Genomic DNA, 19,794 nt, shown 5'->3' with positions numbered 1-19,794 from the left:
TATCTCATTTTGCATAATAAAAACTCATAAATTTTCAGAAAAATCACGCATCTGAACATATTAACAAGATTTGTTCAGTCGCAAATTTGTTGCAAAGACTCATGTGTGACTCGTCATACATTAAATATTAAAACGATGATGATCTAACACACGCGCGCGCACAACAAAGTTTGCGATGGAAATGCGATACCAAGGGCATGGCATGCGTTCTCCAGACAAAAAATGACTCACCCACTATCAGCATCTGCAGCAGCAGGAGCAGTAAAAATTGGCGTGTCATCCTCGTCATAGCTGCTACGTTGGCTCTACATCAAACGATCCTGTCACTCGAAGCAAGATGTTCCTGCCACCCTCGATCGTCCCGTGACGATGGTCCCACGTTCTTCGCGCGATTGTCACGTGGTCTCTACCACTCTCTGCGGAGAATATTTCGCCGAAGGGCTTTGCGTGGGAAAAATAAAATATCCGATTCCACGCGCCTCCAGTCGCGATGATGATTTCGACGGAGGTGATTGCGACTGAACCAACAAGCGGACAAACTGATAGACAAATGGATAGGAGGAACAGCGAGAGAAGCTGCGCGAGCGAAGTCTCGCCGTCGACTGGCGCGCTTCCGCGTATCCGACTCCTCTGATAACCGGCCGGCACCCTCTGCGCCCTATCGCACACCCGTACCTCCGTCGTACGCGGGCACCGAACCCCCGCAGTCATCCCCCGCCGCGGCCGCGTGCTAATTCGCATCTCACTGCGAATCGCATTCGCGTGTTACCGTGCCGGTGACTATTTTTCCGAAATTTGCCGGAATCTCGCGTAAAAGCTCGCATTCCTCGATTAAAACACTTGAAATAAATATTAAATCAATATTAAACAGATTTTTGCTAATAGAAAGATTAAACTTTTTCAGATATAAAAGTTATATGTGTCGCGATTGTATTGTTTTGTTATTATACTAGTATTACGCCAAAATGTTTCGCCAGATTAGTCTATAAAATATTGCCAATTATGTCTATTTAATTCAAATATATATGAAGTTGTTATTATTGTTAGTATCATTGCAAAAACTAGAATGCTTGTGTACGTGCGCGCGCGCGCGTCGATAGAAATTATTGTTAATATTGTACGATAACTATTAATCAATTAATTTTCTATACCTAATTACAAATATATATTTAACTTTCATGGAAAGAGTGTGCTTACTAATATATTATATTGAAACTGTTTTCAATCTCCTATAAATTTTGGCAACCTTACATGGCAATTTATTGCATCGAATAAAACAGCTTACTTGGATAATATTAGGTCGATTTGTAATGTGATTTGCTACGGAAACTTGCGCACTCGCACATGTACTTCATTCAATTCACGATTACACGGTATACAAGATATACACACTTATTTGTACGATTACAAGCACACAGGTTTCATTCAAATGTTGCTTGCCAAAATGAGAAACTAGCTTATATCGTTGTATACTCGCACCACTGTTACTAAACTAGAGCGCGTAATTACTCATTCGTACACGTAATCTTCAAGTATGCCAAATTATGAATGAGAAAACTTACCACAATTCTTAAATATGCGTTCCTTGAATTCTTTTCATTATGAATTGCGGTAACCGATCGCTACATGCTGCTAAAGGTATATATTATAAGAAGAAATTTAGAGAAAATATCTGCAGCTTTACACTTGCTACAACATCAAGAAAACGGTTTTTCTTATGTGTTTATAAATAATGTGGAAACTAGAAATTTGTAACTTAAAAAATGTAATAAAGTGGCATTACAGCATATTCTTTTCAAGAAAAAGATTATTTAAGAAAAAATCGTAATATTTATTCTTTAAATATAAAAAACTTTCTTCATCTTTTCAAGAACATCTTTTCATAAAGCTACTTGTTTGCATATATTTTTCTTTAAGCATTTTATGATTAGACTTTACTGCACCTGTATGCGGTTTAAAATAAGTTTGACTTATTAATGTTATGACATAGCAGTGTTTAAAGATAGTTATCTTTTCTCGGTATGGTGTGGAGATGTAATTATAGATATGTTAAGAATAATCAACTTTGTTCAGGATAATTAAATAATAAAACTCCCCTTTGATCGACCAGACTAACAAATTTATTAAAAGTCAGGAACACAACGTTTCGACTAAGAACACTGTCCAACACCATTTTTGTAACACGAGTGTGAATAGTCATTTTCGATGTGTTTTTGCCTGCTAAACACGAATCCGTTGTCCAAATTTGGCTATCACGTCACAATTTTGAGAAAAATGGCGTCAAAGAGGAAACAACGATGATTTTGAAGGTTTTCATGACGTTGTACCGGCAGCAAATTTTTTTCCCAAATGTCGTTTATGCCAAGTGTCAACTTTGAGCTTTAAAATGCGTGTTGTTTCATTTCGGTATGATTTTTCGTTCTCGAGATATTTCACAATAGCTCGAGTTCTGAAAGATTATACGATAATCTAACTCCACAGAAACAACAATGTTGCTTATAGATGCGGAGCAGTGATGCCACCAGATTAGAAGTCAAGCAACGTCATATTAGGTGAAAATATATACGTGCGTATCTACATTTACACACACACACACGCACACGCACACGCACACGACATGCACACGCACGCACACGGATATTCTTTTATAATCTTTCTGTATATTGTATTCTATCCATTTTATATTGCTTTTTGATGTAATATGATTTTATTATATTATATAAGTATAAAACTTACTTTCCACATAACGCAGCATTAAGAAGGAATGACTTTTCTATGGGAAAAAGAGCTATTTTCAAATATATCTCAAAAACGAAAAATCACACCGAAACGAAACAACACGCATTTTAAAGCTAAAAGTTGACACTTTTATATGACATAAGCGAAATTTGGGAAAACAATTTACTGTCGGTGCTACAACATCATGAAAACTCTCAAAATCATCGTTTTTTGCCTCTGACGCCATTATTTTCAAAATTGTGATGTGATAGCCAAATTTGGACAACGGGTTCGTGTTCAGCAGGCAAAAATACATCGGAAATGACTATTCCACTTGTTACAAAAAAAAGTGTCAAATTTCGTCGGACAGTGTAGTCTGGTCCTTATCAAGTGTAATAGTGTCAAATGGCAAAAATGTTTTTTTTTAGAAAAGAACTTTTTGATGATTTTTTTATTACATTTTTGGCATTTGACACTATTACACTTGATAAGGACCAGATTATTGGTCGAAATGTCGTGCTCCTGACTTTTAATAAATTTGTCAGTCTGGTCGAGCAAAAGGAGCGTTTTATTATAGATATGTTGTTATTTGATACAGTAGAGAATCGAGTATCGGGTAAATTGCCATATATTGTCATGTTTCCAGGAGATAAAGCATATTTTTGTACAAACGTCCATCTAATTCGAATAAAACACTTATAATATAAAGGAGAAGAATAAGAATTAATTAAGTAAGAATTAATTAATATAACCAAGCCTAACTTTATCTTCAAGAAGCTATTTCTGTTTTAAATACAATTAAAAGCTTATATACACTCAGACAGTACAAGGGTGTCCTTGGGATATCCAGGACGTACATATATGGTATATACAGATATTTTATTTTAATCTTTTAAGAATCTCCTCTGGACATAATAAATATAATACACGCGATGTATCAAAGTTATATCCAACGAATGTCTGGTAGATATTTATATATTTGTTTTATTAGAATATTTGACATTTTTCAATTAAATAAAATGCCTACTAAATGACTGACTGAAACAGTCATGTATATGATAATACATGTTGATAAAAAAATATTCTTAATAACATAACAAAATAATCCACAAATATCCCAAGATATCATGCACATATGTGGATGATCCTATAAGGAGGTGCTATCTGGGCAATATGTTAAACTTTATACCTCTACTTTATAATTATATTATAAATTTATAAAAAAGTATTATAAAATGCAATTTCAATATTAGAACGTAACATGTTATTTCATAATAATAGCTTACAAATAATCAGATGTTGAAAATTATATTATTTTAGAGTGCGAAAACTGCCAGTTGTGAAATTCAATGGTCTCTATCTTTTCTTGGACTTTGTATTTTATCATAGCGTTTAATTAGAATCGTCATTAAGTCTTGCGACATTTATTATAAATAATTGTCACGGTATTCAGTTCCTCATCTTAAGTATGATTATACATTTTTGTCATCATAGATTATGTCATAGTCTGTCACAGTTGATTTGAAAGAATAAGATGCTTGTCTGTCACAATAATTCATAATAGACCGGTATTCATAGTCGGATCTTATATTTAAGATTGTCTTAAGTATATCTTCAGATACTCCATAGCCAATGGAATGATCCATACAGCATTTGCAGATAAACTTAAGACGGTCTTAAATATAAGATCCGACTATGAATATCATAATGTCATTGTTTCACTCACTAAAATGTTTTATTTGTTCTACAAGATAAACGAAACTATTTTTTTTCTTTATGATTAGTTTACTGTGCCAATAGGCAATTCCTGTTTTGTGATTTTTTTGGCACTCTGGCACTACTTTTCCCCTTTTCTTTACACGAAAAATAGTGCTTTTATCCTAATCAATCTTTTAAATCTTTCCAGTATGTTTCAAAAAGGACCATACTATAATTTTTTAGACAATTCGCAGAATTCACTTATCTGTCGCCGTTCGCATGTTATACGAGTTTGAAATTGTTCATTTTTCATGAAATACATTTGGTTAATATTCGTTTCCCCTTTTTAAAATCTCCTCGTATAGATACATGTACAAGCACAAGTATAATTATTATTAATTCATAGATTTTTGTTTTCGAGAAATACACTTTAGCATGAAATTTAAAAAAAATTACTTACTTCTTAACTCTTACTTATTTAACTTACTTACTTATTTAAATTTCTTAACAATCTAATCATACAACGTTGCGATAATACAAAATAATCCTAATTATATGAGTTTATGTATCGTTATTTATTATCGTTGATCTCGGAGTTGTATGAAGAAAGAGAAAGTAATTTTCATCTTTTAAAAATCACTTAATATCCCACTGTATTAAGTTTCACCAGAAAATGATGTTAGTCTGGCAACCGTCCGGGATATTAAACCGCAGAATCCAAAACTTTCTTACCGTGCCGCAGTCAGTTTTATGAGACTCCGTTGTAATATTTGCGAAAACGGTGTTCGCCTTTGTTTATTAATGTACTACGGAGAGTTATGGAACATTAGCCGTTACGCGGAGTCATAATGTTTTTACGACCGAACTTACTCGTAGATATGAACACAAGAAACTATCAAATTCGATTAAAGTCAGCCCCCATCAATAATTTAGAAGTCTGCAATTTTCATTCATTAAGATTTCTGTCTTGTTTCTCGTATTCGGGAAAGATAGAAACTCACAGCTGAGGGGTAAAGAAGACTAAGGAATTAATTTTAGATATATTGGGTCGTCCGGAAAGTTCGTGCCGATTTTTAATAGATGGCGTTGGAACATGTCTGAATATATCAATGTTATTGAAAACATACGATTTATATACATATACTTAAAGGTGACATTTCAACGCATCTTTAGGAAAAAAGTTGTTTGAGATAAATTGATTCGTGTCAGTTTTGTACTCTTTTGAAGATGGAAGAAAACAAAGAACATTTTAGACACTTGATGCTTTTCTATTACCGGAAAGGCAAAAATGCCTCACAAGCAACAAATTCGATATGTTCTGTTTACGGAGAAGGCGCTTTAGCTGAAAGAACCGTACGTAAGTGGTTCGCTAAGTTTAGAGCTGGTGATTTTAACCTTAAAGACCAAGAACGCTCGGGCAGACCCTCTACTACTGATGATGACCAAATCAAGACACTGATCGAGAATAACCCGCGCTACACGACACGTGAATTAGCAGAGATACTGAAAATATCGAAAACCACTGTCCACGATCATGTAGTGAAGCTTGGTTACGTAAGTCGCTATGATGTATGGGTTCCGCATAATTTGGCCGAAAAAATTTAATGGATCGCATTTCCATCTGCGACTCGCTGTACAAGCGCAACGCAAACGTACCATTTTTGAAGCAATTAGTGACGGGTGACGAAAAATGGATCATTTACAACAATGTAGAACGAAAAAGATCCTGGGGTAAGCGAAATGAACCAGCATTAACCACTCCGAAAGCCAGCCTTCATCCAAAAAAAGTCATGCTCTGTGTCTGGTGGGATTGGAAAGGAATCCTATATTATGAGCTCCTACCACACAACCAAACGATAAATGCAGATAAGTACTGCTCGCAACTGGACGAATTAAAGACAGCGATTCAGGAAAAACATCCAGAATTAGCTAATAGGAAGAGCGTCGTGTTCCATCAGGACAATGCCAGACCTCATGTTTCTTTGACTATCCGACAAAAATTGTTGGAGTTTGGCTGGGATGTGCCACCTCACCCACCGTATTCACCAGACATTGCACCTTCAGACTTTCACTTATTTAGGTCTTTGCAAAATTCTCTTAGCGGCAAGAACTTCAACTCTTTGATCGACATAAAAAACCACCTTGAGGAGTTTTTCGCCGAGAAACCTAAGAAGTTCTGGGAGAATGGAATGTTCCAGTTGCGTGAAAGATGGACAAAGGTTGTGAAACAAAACGGTGCATACATAAGTCAATAAATATTTATCGACATAAAAAAATGTTGCCTTTGAATTTTCCTTAAAAATCGGCACGAACTTTCCGGACGACCCAATACAAACATACATATATACACAATATTTGTGAAAAATATTTGTTAACTTTCTTCTTCCGTCAAATGTGCTGCTTTTATATAACATCCTTTCTCAAAAAGCCGTGTTTTTAAATGAATGTTAGTACAAAGCAAGTTTTCTAAGTAAATTTCGATATTATAGGAAATGGCTTGCACTGATTTTGGCGGATAAAATATCCGTTGCACGTCGACATTTGCATGCAACACTCGATCCACCAATCATGCTGTATGCAGGTATCACGTCAAATCCGCCAATGGGAATCTTCTGAACGGTCGAAGCAGCTGTTGGCGTCGTGCGAACCGGTCTACTCATCTATTTTACGAGTTGCGCAAGGAATCGTGGCATTGTTACTTTTGGCGCCAACCGTTCAGGAGACGATATACGTTCTCAATCCACGCTAAATAACAACAGAGATAAGTACGTGCACGAATTATGATGTTAAAAGCGTCTGTTAAATTTTACATGACTGTCATGATACATGTTTTACGGGCACATTTTATAACCTAACCTATGATAACGTTGCAGTGCCGCCAAGGAGAGCTGCAAAACGTGCTGCCGAGGATCCTGAGAAGCCAGAGAAGGCATCGAAGCAGATTAAGAAGAAGCAAGGTTTGTGCAAAACGATTTTACGATCTATCGGAAAATTCCCTTTCGGAACTTTACGTCGCTTTTAGATAACCTATGTAGCAACCTGTGTATGCCAAAAAACTATATCTGAATTTATATTCTGATCGATATTAAAGATATTAATGTTTTTCGATGATCATGTCGACAGATGCAAATTATTTATTAAGAAATTGATCTGCTCGTGTGTAATTTGTACAAATATATTTTCTAGAATTAAGCATAAAGCCTGATTTACGATCACTTCCGATCGGTGGTGTTATGCTTACGTTCGGACAAGGCGATTTTGGACAACTTGGCCTGGGAGAAGAAATTACTGAAAAGACGCGTCCAGCAGCTATACCTACTTACCAAGACATTATAGCTATCACAGCTGGTGGTATGCACAATGTGTGTTTGAGAAAGACAGGAGAGGTATTAACCTTTGGATGCAACGATGATGGTGCACTCGGACGAAATACCAGCAAGGAAGGATCGGAGACAGTACCGTTGCCAGTTGAATTACCTGGTAAAGTCATCCAGGTTACGGCAGGAGACTCGCATACAGCAGCACTGTTAGAGGACGGCCGAGTATTTGCGTGGGGCACATTTAGGGTATGTTTTTTCTATTTATATTAACGCAGTGAAACGTGGATCCTTTAGCTCGCTTGTAACATTGTACTAATCAAGATCTGTGAAATCCGATTAATGGATCCTGTAGAACAGTGGTGGCGAACCTGCGACATGTACGAAAATTTTGCTGGCACGTCAACGATACGTTATACGCTTATAAATTATTTGCAATTTTGTTAATTGTTACAATATGTACAAGTTAAATTTTGTTTTACATGAAAGAAACGTGAAATCAACAAATGCATAGCTGTAGCAACACGGCCCAGTGGCTGAAAACTTATCTCAATACAATTCTGCAAAATATAATTAATTTTCTATTAACTTTTAAAAACTGCCAACGGCACATCGACAACTCGATAAATATGATTTGTAAATGTTTGGCACGCGCACGTAAAAAGGTTCGCCCCCACTGCTCTAGAATTTGATTAATGTAATAAATTATTTTGTATGAACCACATACGCACAGGACACACACGGTTCTATGGGACTAACATTGAACGGGACCGAACGAGATCCGATACAGATACTACCTAATGAGAAAATCGTGAAAGTAGCATCGGGCAATGATCACTTAGTGTTACTTAGCGAAAATGGACGTGTATATACCTGCGGATGCGGCGAACAAGGACAACTGGGACGAGTAGCTGCGCGAACAGCCACTAGAAACACACGACAAGGAAAGGGTCCGCTACTGACTCCTGGCGTAGTTGAATTTAAGATTAGTAAGAAACTCAAGTTTGACAATATATGGGCAGGGAATTTCTGTACATTCGCCAGAGAGCACAAGAAGGGAGACATATACGTTTTTGGCCTAAATAATTTTAATCAGATTGGTAAGACACATCCTCAAGTATATCGTGTATCGATTTTAATGTCGTGTGTCTGCTTACTTCTATTTCTATTGGGAATGTTGCAGGTTTGAAGGATAGAGAAATACATTTCCACCCACAAGTATCAAAAACTTTCAGCGGTAAGGAGTGGAAGCACATCAGTAGTGGAGAACATCATACTGTAGCTTTAGATAGCGAGGGACAGGTATTTGTGATGGGCCGCAAGGAATATGGTCGTCTTGGCCTGGGAGCTAATTGCTCGGATGCAGAGGAACTCACTCTGGTACCTGCCATAAGTTCCATCAAGTACATTGACGTGGATACGGGTAGCAGAGAATCTTTTGCGGTCACCGAAACAGGTAATGCGAGATGACACAGTTGCAGCGCAATCAAATATCAATTCTCCCTGAAAATTATTCTTATGTGTAACCTTTTTATATCTTATTTTAATTAATTCTTTTATTGAATTAAATACAATTTAATTCTAATTGTTTTAGGATTCGAGTATAATTTCTATATCTATGTTGTTTGTTATAGGTGAATTGTACGCGTGGGGTATGGGAACCAATGGTAATCTTGGTACAGGAGATGGAGAGGATGTCGAAGAGCCAGCATTAGTGAAAGGGAAGCAGTTGGATGGTAAAACAGTGGTACGAATCAGCGGTGGTGGCCAGCATACCTTGGCTTTGGCAACGATGCGTCTAGTGAAGGACAAAACTGCTGGTTAATGCTAAATAACATTTATTTTCAATTTAAAAACTTCATGAGAAATCGAGACATTATAAGCTCTGGGAAGAGTTCAAGAACTTGATGAAAATTGTAATTCTGTTTCCGCTTGACGACCTGACATCAACGTTAAGAAATGAAAACAAATTGATTTCTTTTTTCTTTTGTTCTTTGCGCTCATATCACGTATGCGAGACATCAATTTGTTTCCATCTCTCAATGTTGATGTCAGGTTGTTTAGCGGAAACAAAATTACATTTTTCATCAAATTTTTGAATTTTTCCCACGGGTTTATGACGTCTAGATTTATACATAGTACTTGGTGCCAGATTCCAATCATGTTTGCGATAATTATTAAAATGAGTTCTTGATGTATCGTTATTTAAATTACTTATTATATACATATATATATATATTGCTAAAAATTAAGTTTTTCTATTTGAAAATCGAGATTTGTGTTTGAGAATATACAGTATACTTTTGAAGTATAAGGAAAATATATTTCAATTAATCAAATAAAAATCCATTAAACATTGCAGTACTTTGACAAAACGTTTATAAAACAAATTGAGAGAACTGTACAATTAGTTAATGCATCATTATGCTAATGCATTTATACTGCTGAATATTGTGCTGCTAATCATTAAAGTTTAGTTTATATGTTGTATACTTGTACACAAAATCTCACCCCATTAAAAAATAAAGTATTTGTAAATAATAGGCTAATTAATTTTTTTCAATTATGCACATCATCAAAGAAAATTTGTGCAGTGAGCATATCCTTTTTCAGAAATATTACAAATATTTCTTTTTTTTTTAATTCATAAAATGAATTATTCAAAATAGCATTTCTGTTCATACATTACATTAAAAAAAAGAAGAGAAAAGAGAGATAAGATAATGTTAGAATTAATATCAGAGACAATATGAACAATGAACAAAATTTAACATCTCATAAAGTTCAGTTTATTCATAAACCGAATTAAATACAAGTTGCTATGACGTCACATTTTACATCTCAACTCTTAATTCATTTGAGTTACAGATTCTTTAGAAACTGTACATTAACTGAAGGGAAGTTAGACTTCTTATAAGGTTGTAAAAGTACGTGTGAAATGAAACTAAAGTAGTAATCAATTCAACTTGTCTTTGATTGCTCTGCAGCTTTCTGTTCTTGCATTGAAATTTGTGTGAGCTTCTTGCCGATACGTTCGTGAACATCTAGATATTTGGCGATACAACGATCTAGACATATCGATTCTCCTTTACCCAGCTCGGCCTCAGTATACTTTGGTGCGATACATTTTCTATGACACGCAGATGTCATACGGTTATACATGTCTGACATCATTTCTATCTCCAACTGCTGTACCAACTTAAGCTTATCTTCATCCAATTGTGGTAGTTCTGCCATTCTTCAAGTTATGCACTTTATATCTCTCTTGATTTCTTGATAACAGATTAGTCTACAACATTAGCATCACGTATACGTTGTCTAGCTTTCATAATCTCGTATCTCCTAGCATTCACACTTCGTTTGGACAGTGCAAATGCGTAAAGTCCTGTGGCAGTGGCTACACACCTGTAATCAACATAGATCACATGATTCGAATTACAATATATATATTAATTTTGAATATGCATAAATCTATTTACAGGATTATATGTAACGATTATGTGGAATTGTTTCCTAATCACGCTTTTAAAAACGCTAATATTAAACTATAAAATGTTTGACGCAATAGTTATGAAATCTACGAAACATCAAAGGTTAAGATACGCGAGCACGCAATTGTAAATGAGAAGTTTGCATGAATTTTATGAAACACCATATACACCTACCATCCAATCCCTATCTTCGCCCAAGTTGGTAAAACCATGCTTATATTGAACTTTGTGTCTACCCATATAACAATTTTAAGTTAAAATAATTTTCATATACCTGAACGTTTAAACCATGTGACCGCCGGCAGCAATTCCTAACCTTCTTTGACGAATTACTTGGTGTGTGTGTGTGTGTGTGTGTGTGTGTGCTGTGTGTGTGTATATGCATGGTGCATGAGTAGCGCAATAATAGGTTTGTTCTTTTTCGCTGCACTTCTGAACTAGTGCACACTAGAGAACCTCAAGTAAGAGTATGGACATCGTGGATTCGCACCTGATTGGTCTAGTTTCTAGTGGGATCGAAAATGGCGGAATTAAGGTTTATCAATTAAGGGACTCTATCTAAAATACATCTTTGTAGTGTAACGCTACGCTACCGCTCCGCGTTAGGCTAAAGCCACATGGCACGTATTTTCTGCGTAACGCGTAACCGCGTAACCAATCAAATCTTTGCCTGCAGAAGCTGATATCCAAATGAAACAATGTGATTGGTTACGCGGTTACGCGTTACGCAGAAAATACGTGCCATGTGACTTCAGCCTTACGCGAAATGCTCCGCGCCCCGCGGCGCTACGCCACTGCCGCCGACGTGACGTCACACCCCTACCACGACCACCGAGTGGGGGTATATAAGCCGCGCCGCGCCGAGCATCCAGTCTTTCCCATGGTGTAAGTATATAAGGAGAAGCAATCTGGTGGATGCGCAATTCAGCCAATCAGAAGTAGTCCAAACTGTGCCGACCTGTGTTGTAAACTTGTAAAGAATTGCAAAAATCGGACAGATGTTATTTTTCAACAAAAAGTTAAATTTTACTCTTTTCCGAAAGATCCAGATGTAAGAATAAAGTGGTTAGAGGCTTGTCAGAGATAAAGATTGTACGATAAAATATGGTATGTAATGAAAGTACAATTCTAACCTATACTATATCTCGTTACGTTACTATATATATATCGTAATAATATAATTACTTAATACCATACAATGTTTTATCGTACAATCTTTATCTCTGACAAGCCTCTAACCACTTTATTCTTACATCTGGATCTTTCGGAAAAGAGTAAAATTTAACTTTTTGTTGAAAAAGAACATCTGTCCGATTTTTGCAATTCTTACAACACAGGTCGGCATTTAAAATTTTTAGTGTAATTTTTGATAAATTGACCCAAATTGTATGCATGAAAACAAATAATAGTTTTCCAAAAGAGGTTGTTGCATGTTTGATGCGTACACGAACGTATACGCTTACGAAAATTAAATAAAGATATAAAAATTAATAACTCAAGTAAAAAACACCAAACTAGACAGACTAAACACATTTGCAACATATTAATATAAGGTTCTATGTTTTATTAGAGAGGAACCTGAGAGCGGCCACGCTGCCGTTTACGCCCATATTTTTGCATTGAGAAATTTGAGAAATACAACACCGAATGTGAACTTACATTCCATTTAACATGCACATGATCTTTTGTCATTATGAAATCATGTGCACGTGCATGTTAAATGGAATGTAAGTTCACATTCGGTGTTGTATTTCTCAAATTTCTCAATGCAAAAATATGGGCGTAAACGGCGGCGTGGCCGCTCTCAGGGTTTTATTAACATATTATTATAAGATGTTTTGTTTTTGTTTTATATTTTAACAGTTTATTTTCAATTGTATGTTGTTGTCCTTGAGATATCCATCATTTATAAATACAATTGTTTTCATTTGGCAAATAACTGTTTCATTTTATTAAAACCATTTCATTCGAATCCCCGCTTTCATTTTGGACCACTTCTGATTGGTTCTGTCCGCTATTATGCGCAATGCTTCACCTTGTATACTTACACCATGGTCTTTCCTAGTCGGGCGCTCCCGACTCCAGTTCGCCGTACGGTCGACGGGCCGTACTACGTTACGATTACGTCTTCCGACTGATTGTATACCAGGCTTTATAATTACTGCACAAGTAGCACCTCCGACCCATTTTTCATAAATGTCTTCAAAAAGAAGAATAAAATCAACCGACACGTGATCGACACGAACCGTAATCCGTATGCAATTTAGGTTAGACTGGCAATTTCCAACGCATGCGCAAACGGGCCGAGGTGCACTATCTCTACCGTTCTGACTCTGTTCCGTACCATGTGACTTCAGCCTTATGAAAGAAAGCGATAAATCAAAACTTTCGCGAAAATTTTTGGAAATGGCGGATTTACATGTGATTTCCTTGAAAAGGTTAATCTCCAAACTTCGCCGTCAAAACTTTATCTTGGTGTACTTGTTCGAGTTACGTACGAGAGGTTAGGTTTGACGTCGCGGTATCGTCTGGTGTGCCTAATGAAGAGAGAGAGTTGCCGTCCTGGAGGTACGTCGTTGTTCGTCGTTCGCGGCAGGACGGGTTATAATCTGTCGACGTAAACCTGACACGTACGATCCACGAAGATACTTCAAGTCGCATGATCGTTCTCGTTCGCGGCGCGAACCTGCGAATATCACGTCGGCATTTCGGAGTACCTCCTAGGTACGTTCCCTTCTGCGAATCACTATGAGCTAAGCCCCTAAGTAGATTAAGCGATTAACGCGTATCCTTGGACTGACAGCATATCGCGCCGAACACGTCGCCAGTGTCACTGGATGCTCCAATCTTGCGGCGAGGATCGAGGCTGCGGGAGCGAGCAACGATGCCCAACGGAGCGAATTTGGGGTATACCTGCGTAAATGATCTCGTGAAGCAGACGAGAGTCAATTGTGCGGAGAAGAAGCCACGCAGCGTGTACCAGAGGCTTCCCACTATGCACCAGAAGTTCGAGATGGCGAAGAAGAATGGTGACTACAAGACTGCGTATATCCTCTTGAAGAGATGGTTGGACACGGTCAAGTGGCTGAAGAAAACTCAGGATTACAAGGACCGCAAGTCCATCTATTCCACCAACATGACCATTGATCAGGTAAGCAGCAGTGTATGGCAGTGTATGCCAGAGTGACCAGCCAGATAACTGTGCGCTGCTGCGTGTGCATAAATACATGAATGTTTGTATTCTAGATAAATGAAGTGAAAAATATACTTGCAGACTTGAGGCAAAAGTTAGAGATACGCTATGAGCATAGTTCTAGGAAGCACAACGACACGGTGGAGAAAATGGAGGGGGACAGGTATTTAATCATCGACGTCAGGCAGAAGGCTCATTATGATGGTTCCAAAATTATGTTCGACAAGTGCATCAACATTCCACAATCGGAAATTAAACCGGGGTAAATACATCTCGCATAATGTTTTTTCGTTTATAACTTTCTAATTTTATAAAATATCCTTTTTTTCAATTCATCGACGCGCTTGGAACATTCATCATGGTGTGTTTGCTTTCAGAAAGCTGGGCTACAAGTTCGCGGACTGCTTTCACAAGGATAAGCAGTCATTCGATTTATTTAAGCATCGGTCGGCGCAGCACGTGGACGTAATAATTCTGGTGAACTGGAACACTACGTAGGAAACTTTGACGACCAGCACTTATCTGAACATACTGAAGGACATTTTCGAGAAATGTGATCCCGGCACAAAGTATAAGAAGATCAAGATCCTCAACGGAGGCTACCAAGAGTGGCTGATGACGTATCCGACGTTTACAACGAATTCCAATGTGGCTGTGCCCGGGTTCAACGACGTCGCGAACGCGCAACAATTTGAGAACCCGGACGCGCCATGCGGACCCACCCGCCACCCTGACGCGAAAATTGTTTTTATTTATATGCGAAATTAATTTAGCTTACTATATGGCAAATTGTGTTTATTTTTTGCTTATTGGCTTTTATTATATTTGTGTGTATTGTATCTGTGATTACTGGCTTTGTTACACTTGCGTACACTTTTATCTTATTTCTGTTATTACTTGTTAATAATAATATGTGTTGTAATTTTGTTCCGCGGGGCGCTGACCCGCGAGCTCCCTACCCTTTCCCCCGCGGCGGTGCTGACCCGCGGGCTCCCTTCCCCTCCCCCCGCGTGGGTGCTGACCCGCGGGCTCCCTTCCCCTCCGCCCCGCGGCGGCGCTGACCCGCGGGCTCCCTACCTTCCCCCAGCGGAGCGCTGACCCGCGGCCCACCTACCCTTCCGTAGGGCGCTCCCTGCGGGTACTCCTACCCTTCCATCCTCGGGCGCGATTTTAGTTTCACCTACTCGGCAGCATGACCCACCCGTGGGGCATTCTACCCGGTCTCGATAGGGATGCACGGCATTTTTATTGGACGAGCGCAATTCGAGAGGGGGGGTGGCCCACGGGGGGACGTAGGTCGTACATAATCACCCTTTTTAGCCGGGAGCGTGGAACTGGCGGAGAGTCCTGACGAAATGCGCCTTTTAGTTCCAGGACTCTTTGTGAGCGATTTGGTTGGTGGGATAAAAAAAAACTTACTTTTCTTAGGGTGAATTCACACTTTGGCAGAATAGCAGAAAGCAGAAAAGCAGAAGCCAATCAGAATTCGCGCGGATAGTCGACAGTTGGCGGAAAGATAGAAGCAGAAAAGTAGAATGTACTGTCGACTAGAGTCCTAGATATAAGAGAAGCGACATTAAGGGAATATTGTTTGATTGGCCAGGTAAATCACGTGTTGAGCGCCATTTTGTTTGCTACTATGGTGCAATAAAATAAGGTCAGATGACTACTTTTAAAGCAATTATGTGTACCGGCAAGCAGTTTAAATTGCGATGTAAGTACATGGTGGGGAAAAATTATTGGTCAAGCTTTCGCCAGTCGATTCTACTCGTCGAGATCACCAACATTGCATCATAAACATGGTGCCGTAAAATTAACTTTTAAGGTCATTTTCAATGTCAAATTTTTTTTATTGGCTTAATCGATTCTACTCGTCGAGCTGAACAAAAGTCTCAAAGGAACCATATGCCGGAAATCAATATTTCATAGAGAAATCTTCGTTTGAAGTTTTTAGAAGCCAAAAAATTTCGTAAAATTAATTGTGATGAATGTAAAATCTGCTTAATCTACTCTTAACGCTACCCAGGAACAACGAAGTGGGCGTGGTAGATTTTTGTTCCCTTCGGGGTATCTTGGTACCCAGTAACATTTCAACGGCTGTTGGTTCCTTAAAGCAACGGTCATTTGCCTCGGAGAGGAATAATATATCGCTCCATAAGACATTCGTTACTTGTGCTTAAGAAGCTTTCCATCCATATCCAGACCTTTTTCGTGATTATTAGAAGACCGCCGCTGATCTTGAATCAATTTTCAGTGTAAAATTAAAAAAAATTGTTTAAATTTTTTACCAAATTTTTTCTAAGAATAACGTTGCTGTAGCATGCCTCGACGTGGTGGCCGACCACGGTCGTGATCGGGCGCTTCGGGATGGGCGTGACCAACGTCTAATGCTTCGAGCAATTGATCGTGCTCATGGTAATTACACACGAGCACGAGCTCTTTATGCTAGTTGGTTGCGACGCCAAGCTAATGGCAGACCATTACGTCCAGGGTCCGTGCCTGATCGTCGAGAATTTCAACGACTCGATGAACGATTACATGATCAGGAGCAAATGAATTTTGCAGGTGCTGGCCACCGTAGGGCAGGTCGTCCTCGTGTGTCTTGGAGAATTGAGGAACGTGTGATTGCTCTAGCTCGAACTTATCCTGTCATGGGATCACGACGCATAGGCGCGCGAGTAGGGGTTGATCATAAAACAGTCTTACGCATTCTCCGTGAGAAAGGCCTACGACCCTACAAAGTGCAGGTAGTGCATGAGTTACGACCTGGTGATCGCACAGCTCGTCTTCGTTTTTGTCGGTGGATGCTTCGCAAGATCCGAAGATATCGGCACTTTCTGAAAAATATAGTGTTCACTGATGAATCCAGTTTTTCCAGCACTTCCATTTTTAACCGGCAAAATGTTCGCATCTGGCGCAGACGCAATCCACACGCAATGGTCCAAAGAGTTCAGCAGGGCCGTTTTTCAGTCAATGTTTGGGCAGGGATACTCGGAAATGATTATATTGCTCCTGTGTTTCTCTCAAACCGATTGTCAAGCGTTGAGTATTTGCGGTTTCTACGTCATACTCTCCTGAATCGACTGCGACGTATGGTTCCGAGGAATGCCCGTAATAGAATTTTTTTTATGCATGACGGTGCTCCACCGCATTTCGGCAGGCAAGTCCGCGCTTTTTTACAACGAGTTTTTGGAACTCGATGGATCGGTCGTAATCCTGCGCCACACTTATGGCCCGCCCGTTCACCTGACCTGAACCCTCTGGACTTTTATTTCTGGAGAGCTCTGAAAGCCATTGTTTATGGGTCAAGCAGGGCTTTAAGGACAGCTCAGGATTTACGAGATCGCATTGAAGAGGCGGTTGCTACTTTAGCACGAAATCGAGCTGTGCTCCGTAGAGTGCGAGATAATTTGGTGGAGAGATTCCAAGCTTGCATTGATAACGGTGGTGGTCACATTGAAGCTGGCAGACAAGCACAACTGCTCAGAGCTATTGGGGCCGATGGGTCAGTTCTGTTTGTTCATAGGTAGCGTCGACGACGATAAAGTGAGAGGCAAGGGGAACTCACTGTAATCAAGTCACCCCGAGGTGAGAGGCGAGGGGAACTCACTGTAATCAGGTCACCCCGAGGTGAGAGGCGAAGGGAACTCACTGTAATCAAGTCACCCCGAAGGGAACAGAAATCTACCACGTCCACGTCATTGTTCCTGGGTAGCGCTAAGAGTAGATTAAGCAGATTTTTGACCTTGAAAACGAATTTTTCAGGGTCATTTTTGGGGGGTGATTTTCGCTAATCATGATCAGGATATTCAGAACATGATTTTAAGAACTTTATAAGCATCAGATTTATTTTCTGACTTCATAAAAATCGATTTTTTTGAAATTTCAGGCAAAAAACTTCAAACGAAGATTTCTCTATGAAATATTGATTTCCGGCATATGGTCCCTTTGAGACTTTTGTTCAGCTCGACGAGTAGAATCGACTAAGCTAATAAAAAAATTTGACATTGAAAATGACCTTGAAAGTTAATTTTGCGGCACCATGTTTATGATGCAATGTTGGTGATCTCGACGAATAGAATCGACTGGCGAAAGCTTGACCAATAATTTTTCCCCACCCTGTACTTTTATGTACATATTTATTACATATAAATCAAATCCTACATATTGAAAGCAATATTAAACTGTTTTATATGACTGCTCCAGTTCACACGTCATTTAGCGTTAACCTGATTTGACTTCTTGTACCTCGCATATGGAGCAAGATGGTGGCTTATCGATATATCGCATATATCGATTTCAATGTCGCTTCTCTTATATCTAGGCCTCTACTTTCGACTACCAGCGCGAGTTCTGATTAGCTTCTGCTTTTCTGCCAAGGTGTGAATTCACCCTTACACTAATTTTTTTAATCTTTAAAGTAAGGAAGGTTATATTGTATACTCCTCATAGATAGTGACCATACTAGTGACAAACGAACGCTATTTTCGATCCACGATGTCCATACTCTTAGGGTGCCGTTACATGGAGCGTAACTTGCGTAAGCGTAACCTGCGTAACCTAGTAATTTTATAGAAGTTACTATAAAACTTACGCCTAGTTTACGCTTTCTACGCCAGTTGTCAATTACGCCGAATCCAATTTCTGGTGGAAAATACGCTAAATGCATGTGTGTGACAGTGTGTGTGTGTATTCTTTTTTGACTCGCGATCGCCGTGCCAAAATTTCTGAAAAAATGGATCAAATTCGGGTAATTTAAGAAATGCATCTAAATTCTATAAAGGACTATATTCGCAGCTCACTTTTATCAATAAATGCGCATATTTATTTATGATATTCTATAATATATGTAACGTGAACTATATGCTAAATGCACGCATTTATCATAAAAGTGAGCTGAGAATATGGACCAAAATGTTTAAATAATGCATTTAATTACTTGGATATAAATCAGTACATCGGTTGCATAGTATGACAAAAGAATTTCAATTTATGTCCGATAACTATGGTATATTCATTTGCATGTCTGGACTATTTTCAACAGCTTACTGCAGCTTATACATTTTCACTTATGTATTTCCTTTTTAAAATATAGCATAAATGTGGATATTGTGGGTGGCTCTTTAGCTTCACCACAAATTTTATTGATCATAAGTGTTTCAAGCAGTACATTGAAGGAGAAGACCACATCAGCATCGATGAAAACCATATCGTAACAATAAGTATAATTTGTTGGCAAGAACCGCTAATACAAGATTAGAATCCATGTTTAAGAGATTCCAGGTTTTTTGTGCTAGATACGCGTCGTCAACCAGTCAACCACTCCGTATACTTTATTTAGGTTATTTCACGCATACTCGTACATACATTACACACA

The 19,794-nt window shown here is 38.5% G+C and overlaps 4 protein-coding genes and 1 long non-coding RNA gene across 8 annotated transcripts in view; 3 read left to right on the top strand and 2 right to left on the bottom strand.

Moving 5' to 3' along the window:
* LOC105284017 (kin of IRRE-like protein 2) overlaps positions 1-624 on the bottom strand; it is a 238,108-nt gene extending 237,484 nt beyond the window's left edge. For 2 of the 4 annotated variants that reach the window (XM_011347192.3, XM_011347193.3), the window contains exon 1: positions 232-624. In XM_011347192.3, the coding sequence (XP_011345494.1) occupies positions 232-289 (58 nt within the window). In that variant the 5' untranslated portion in view covers positions 290-624. The remainder of the gene's footprint in view (positions 1-231) is intronic. The other 2 variants (XM_011347195.3, XM_011347194.3) reach the window with 1 other exon arrangement.
* A 6,400-nt stretch (positions 625-7,024) lies between these two features.
* Positions 7,025-10,280, top strand: LOC105284010 (regulator of chromosome condensation). Its single transcript, XM_011347183.3, has 6 exons — positions 7,025-7,181; positions 7,290-7,373; positions 7,603-7,982; positions 8,467-8,833; positions 8,917-9,189; positions 9,368-10,280. Coding segments are annotated over exons 1-6 (1,296 nt in total). The 5' UTR covers positions 7,025-7,180; the 3' UTR covers positions 9,559-10,280.
* A 219-nt stretch (positions 10,281-10,499) lies between these two features.
* LOC105284008 (mitochondrial import inner membrane translocase subunit Tim10) lies at positions 10,500-11,606 on the bottom strand. Its single transcript, XM_011347179.3, is given in 3 exon segments — positions 10,500-10,726; positions 10,728-11,138; positions 11,499-11,606. Coding segments are annotated over 2 exon segments (363 nt in total). The 5' UTR covers positions 10,971-11,138; positions 11,499-11,606; the 3' UTR covers positions 10,500-10,606.
* A 1,849-nt stretch (positions 11,607-13,455) lies between these two features.
* LOC105284009 lies at positions 13,456-15,343 on the top strand. Its single transcript, XM_026975617.1, has 4 exons — positions 13,456-13,948; positions 14,028-14,375; positions 14,471-14,679; positions 14,795-15,343. The coding sequence occupies exons 2-4, from the start codon at positions 14,109-14,111 to the stop codon at positions 14,913-14,915; spliced, it is 597 nt and encodes a 198-aa protein (XP_026831418.1). The 5' UTR covers positions 13,456-13,948; positions 14,028-14,108; the 3' UTR covers positions 14,916-15,343.
* A 3,167-nt stretch (positions 15,344-18,510) lies between these two features.
* LOC113563587 lies at positions 18,511-19,794 on the top strand. Its single transcript, XR_003407515.1, has 2 exons — positions 18,511-19,167; positions 19,513-19,794. It is a non-coding gene; the product is annotated as an uncharacterized LOC113563587 (long non-coding RNA).

Source organism: Ooceraea biroi, chromosome 2, assembly GCF_003672135.1.
Source record: "Ooceraea biroi isolate clonal line C1 chromosome 2, Obir_v5.4, whole genome shotgun sequence".
NCBI classification, from domain to species: Eukaryota; Metazoa; Arthropoda; class Insecta; order Hymenoptera; family Formicidae; genus Ooceraea; species Ooceraea biroi.
The sequence above is the reverse complement of the archived record's forward strand: the minus strand, read 5'-3'. Positions and strand labels throughout refer to the sequence as shown.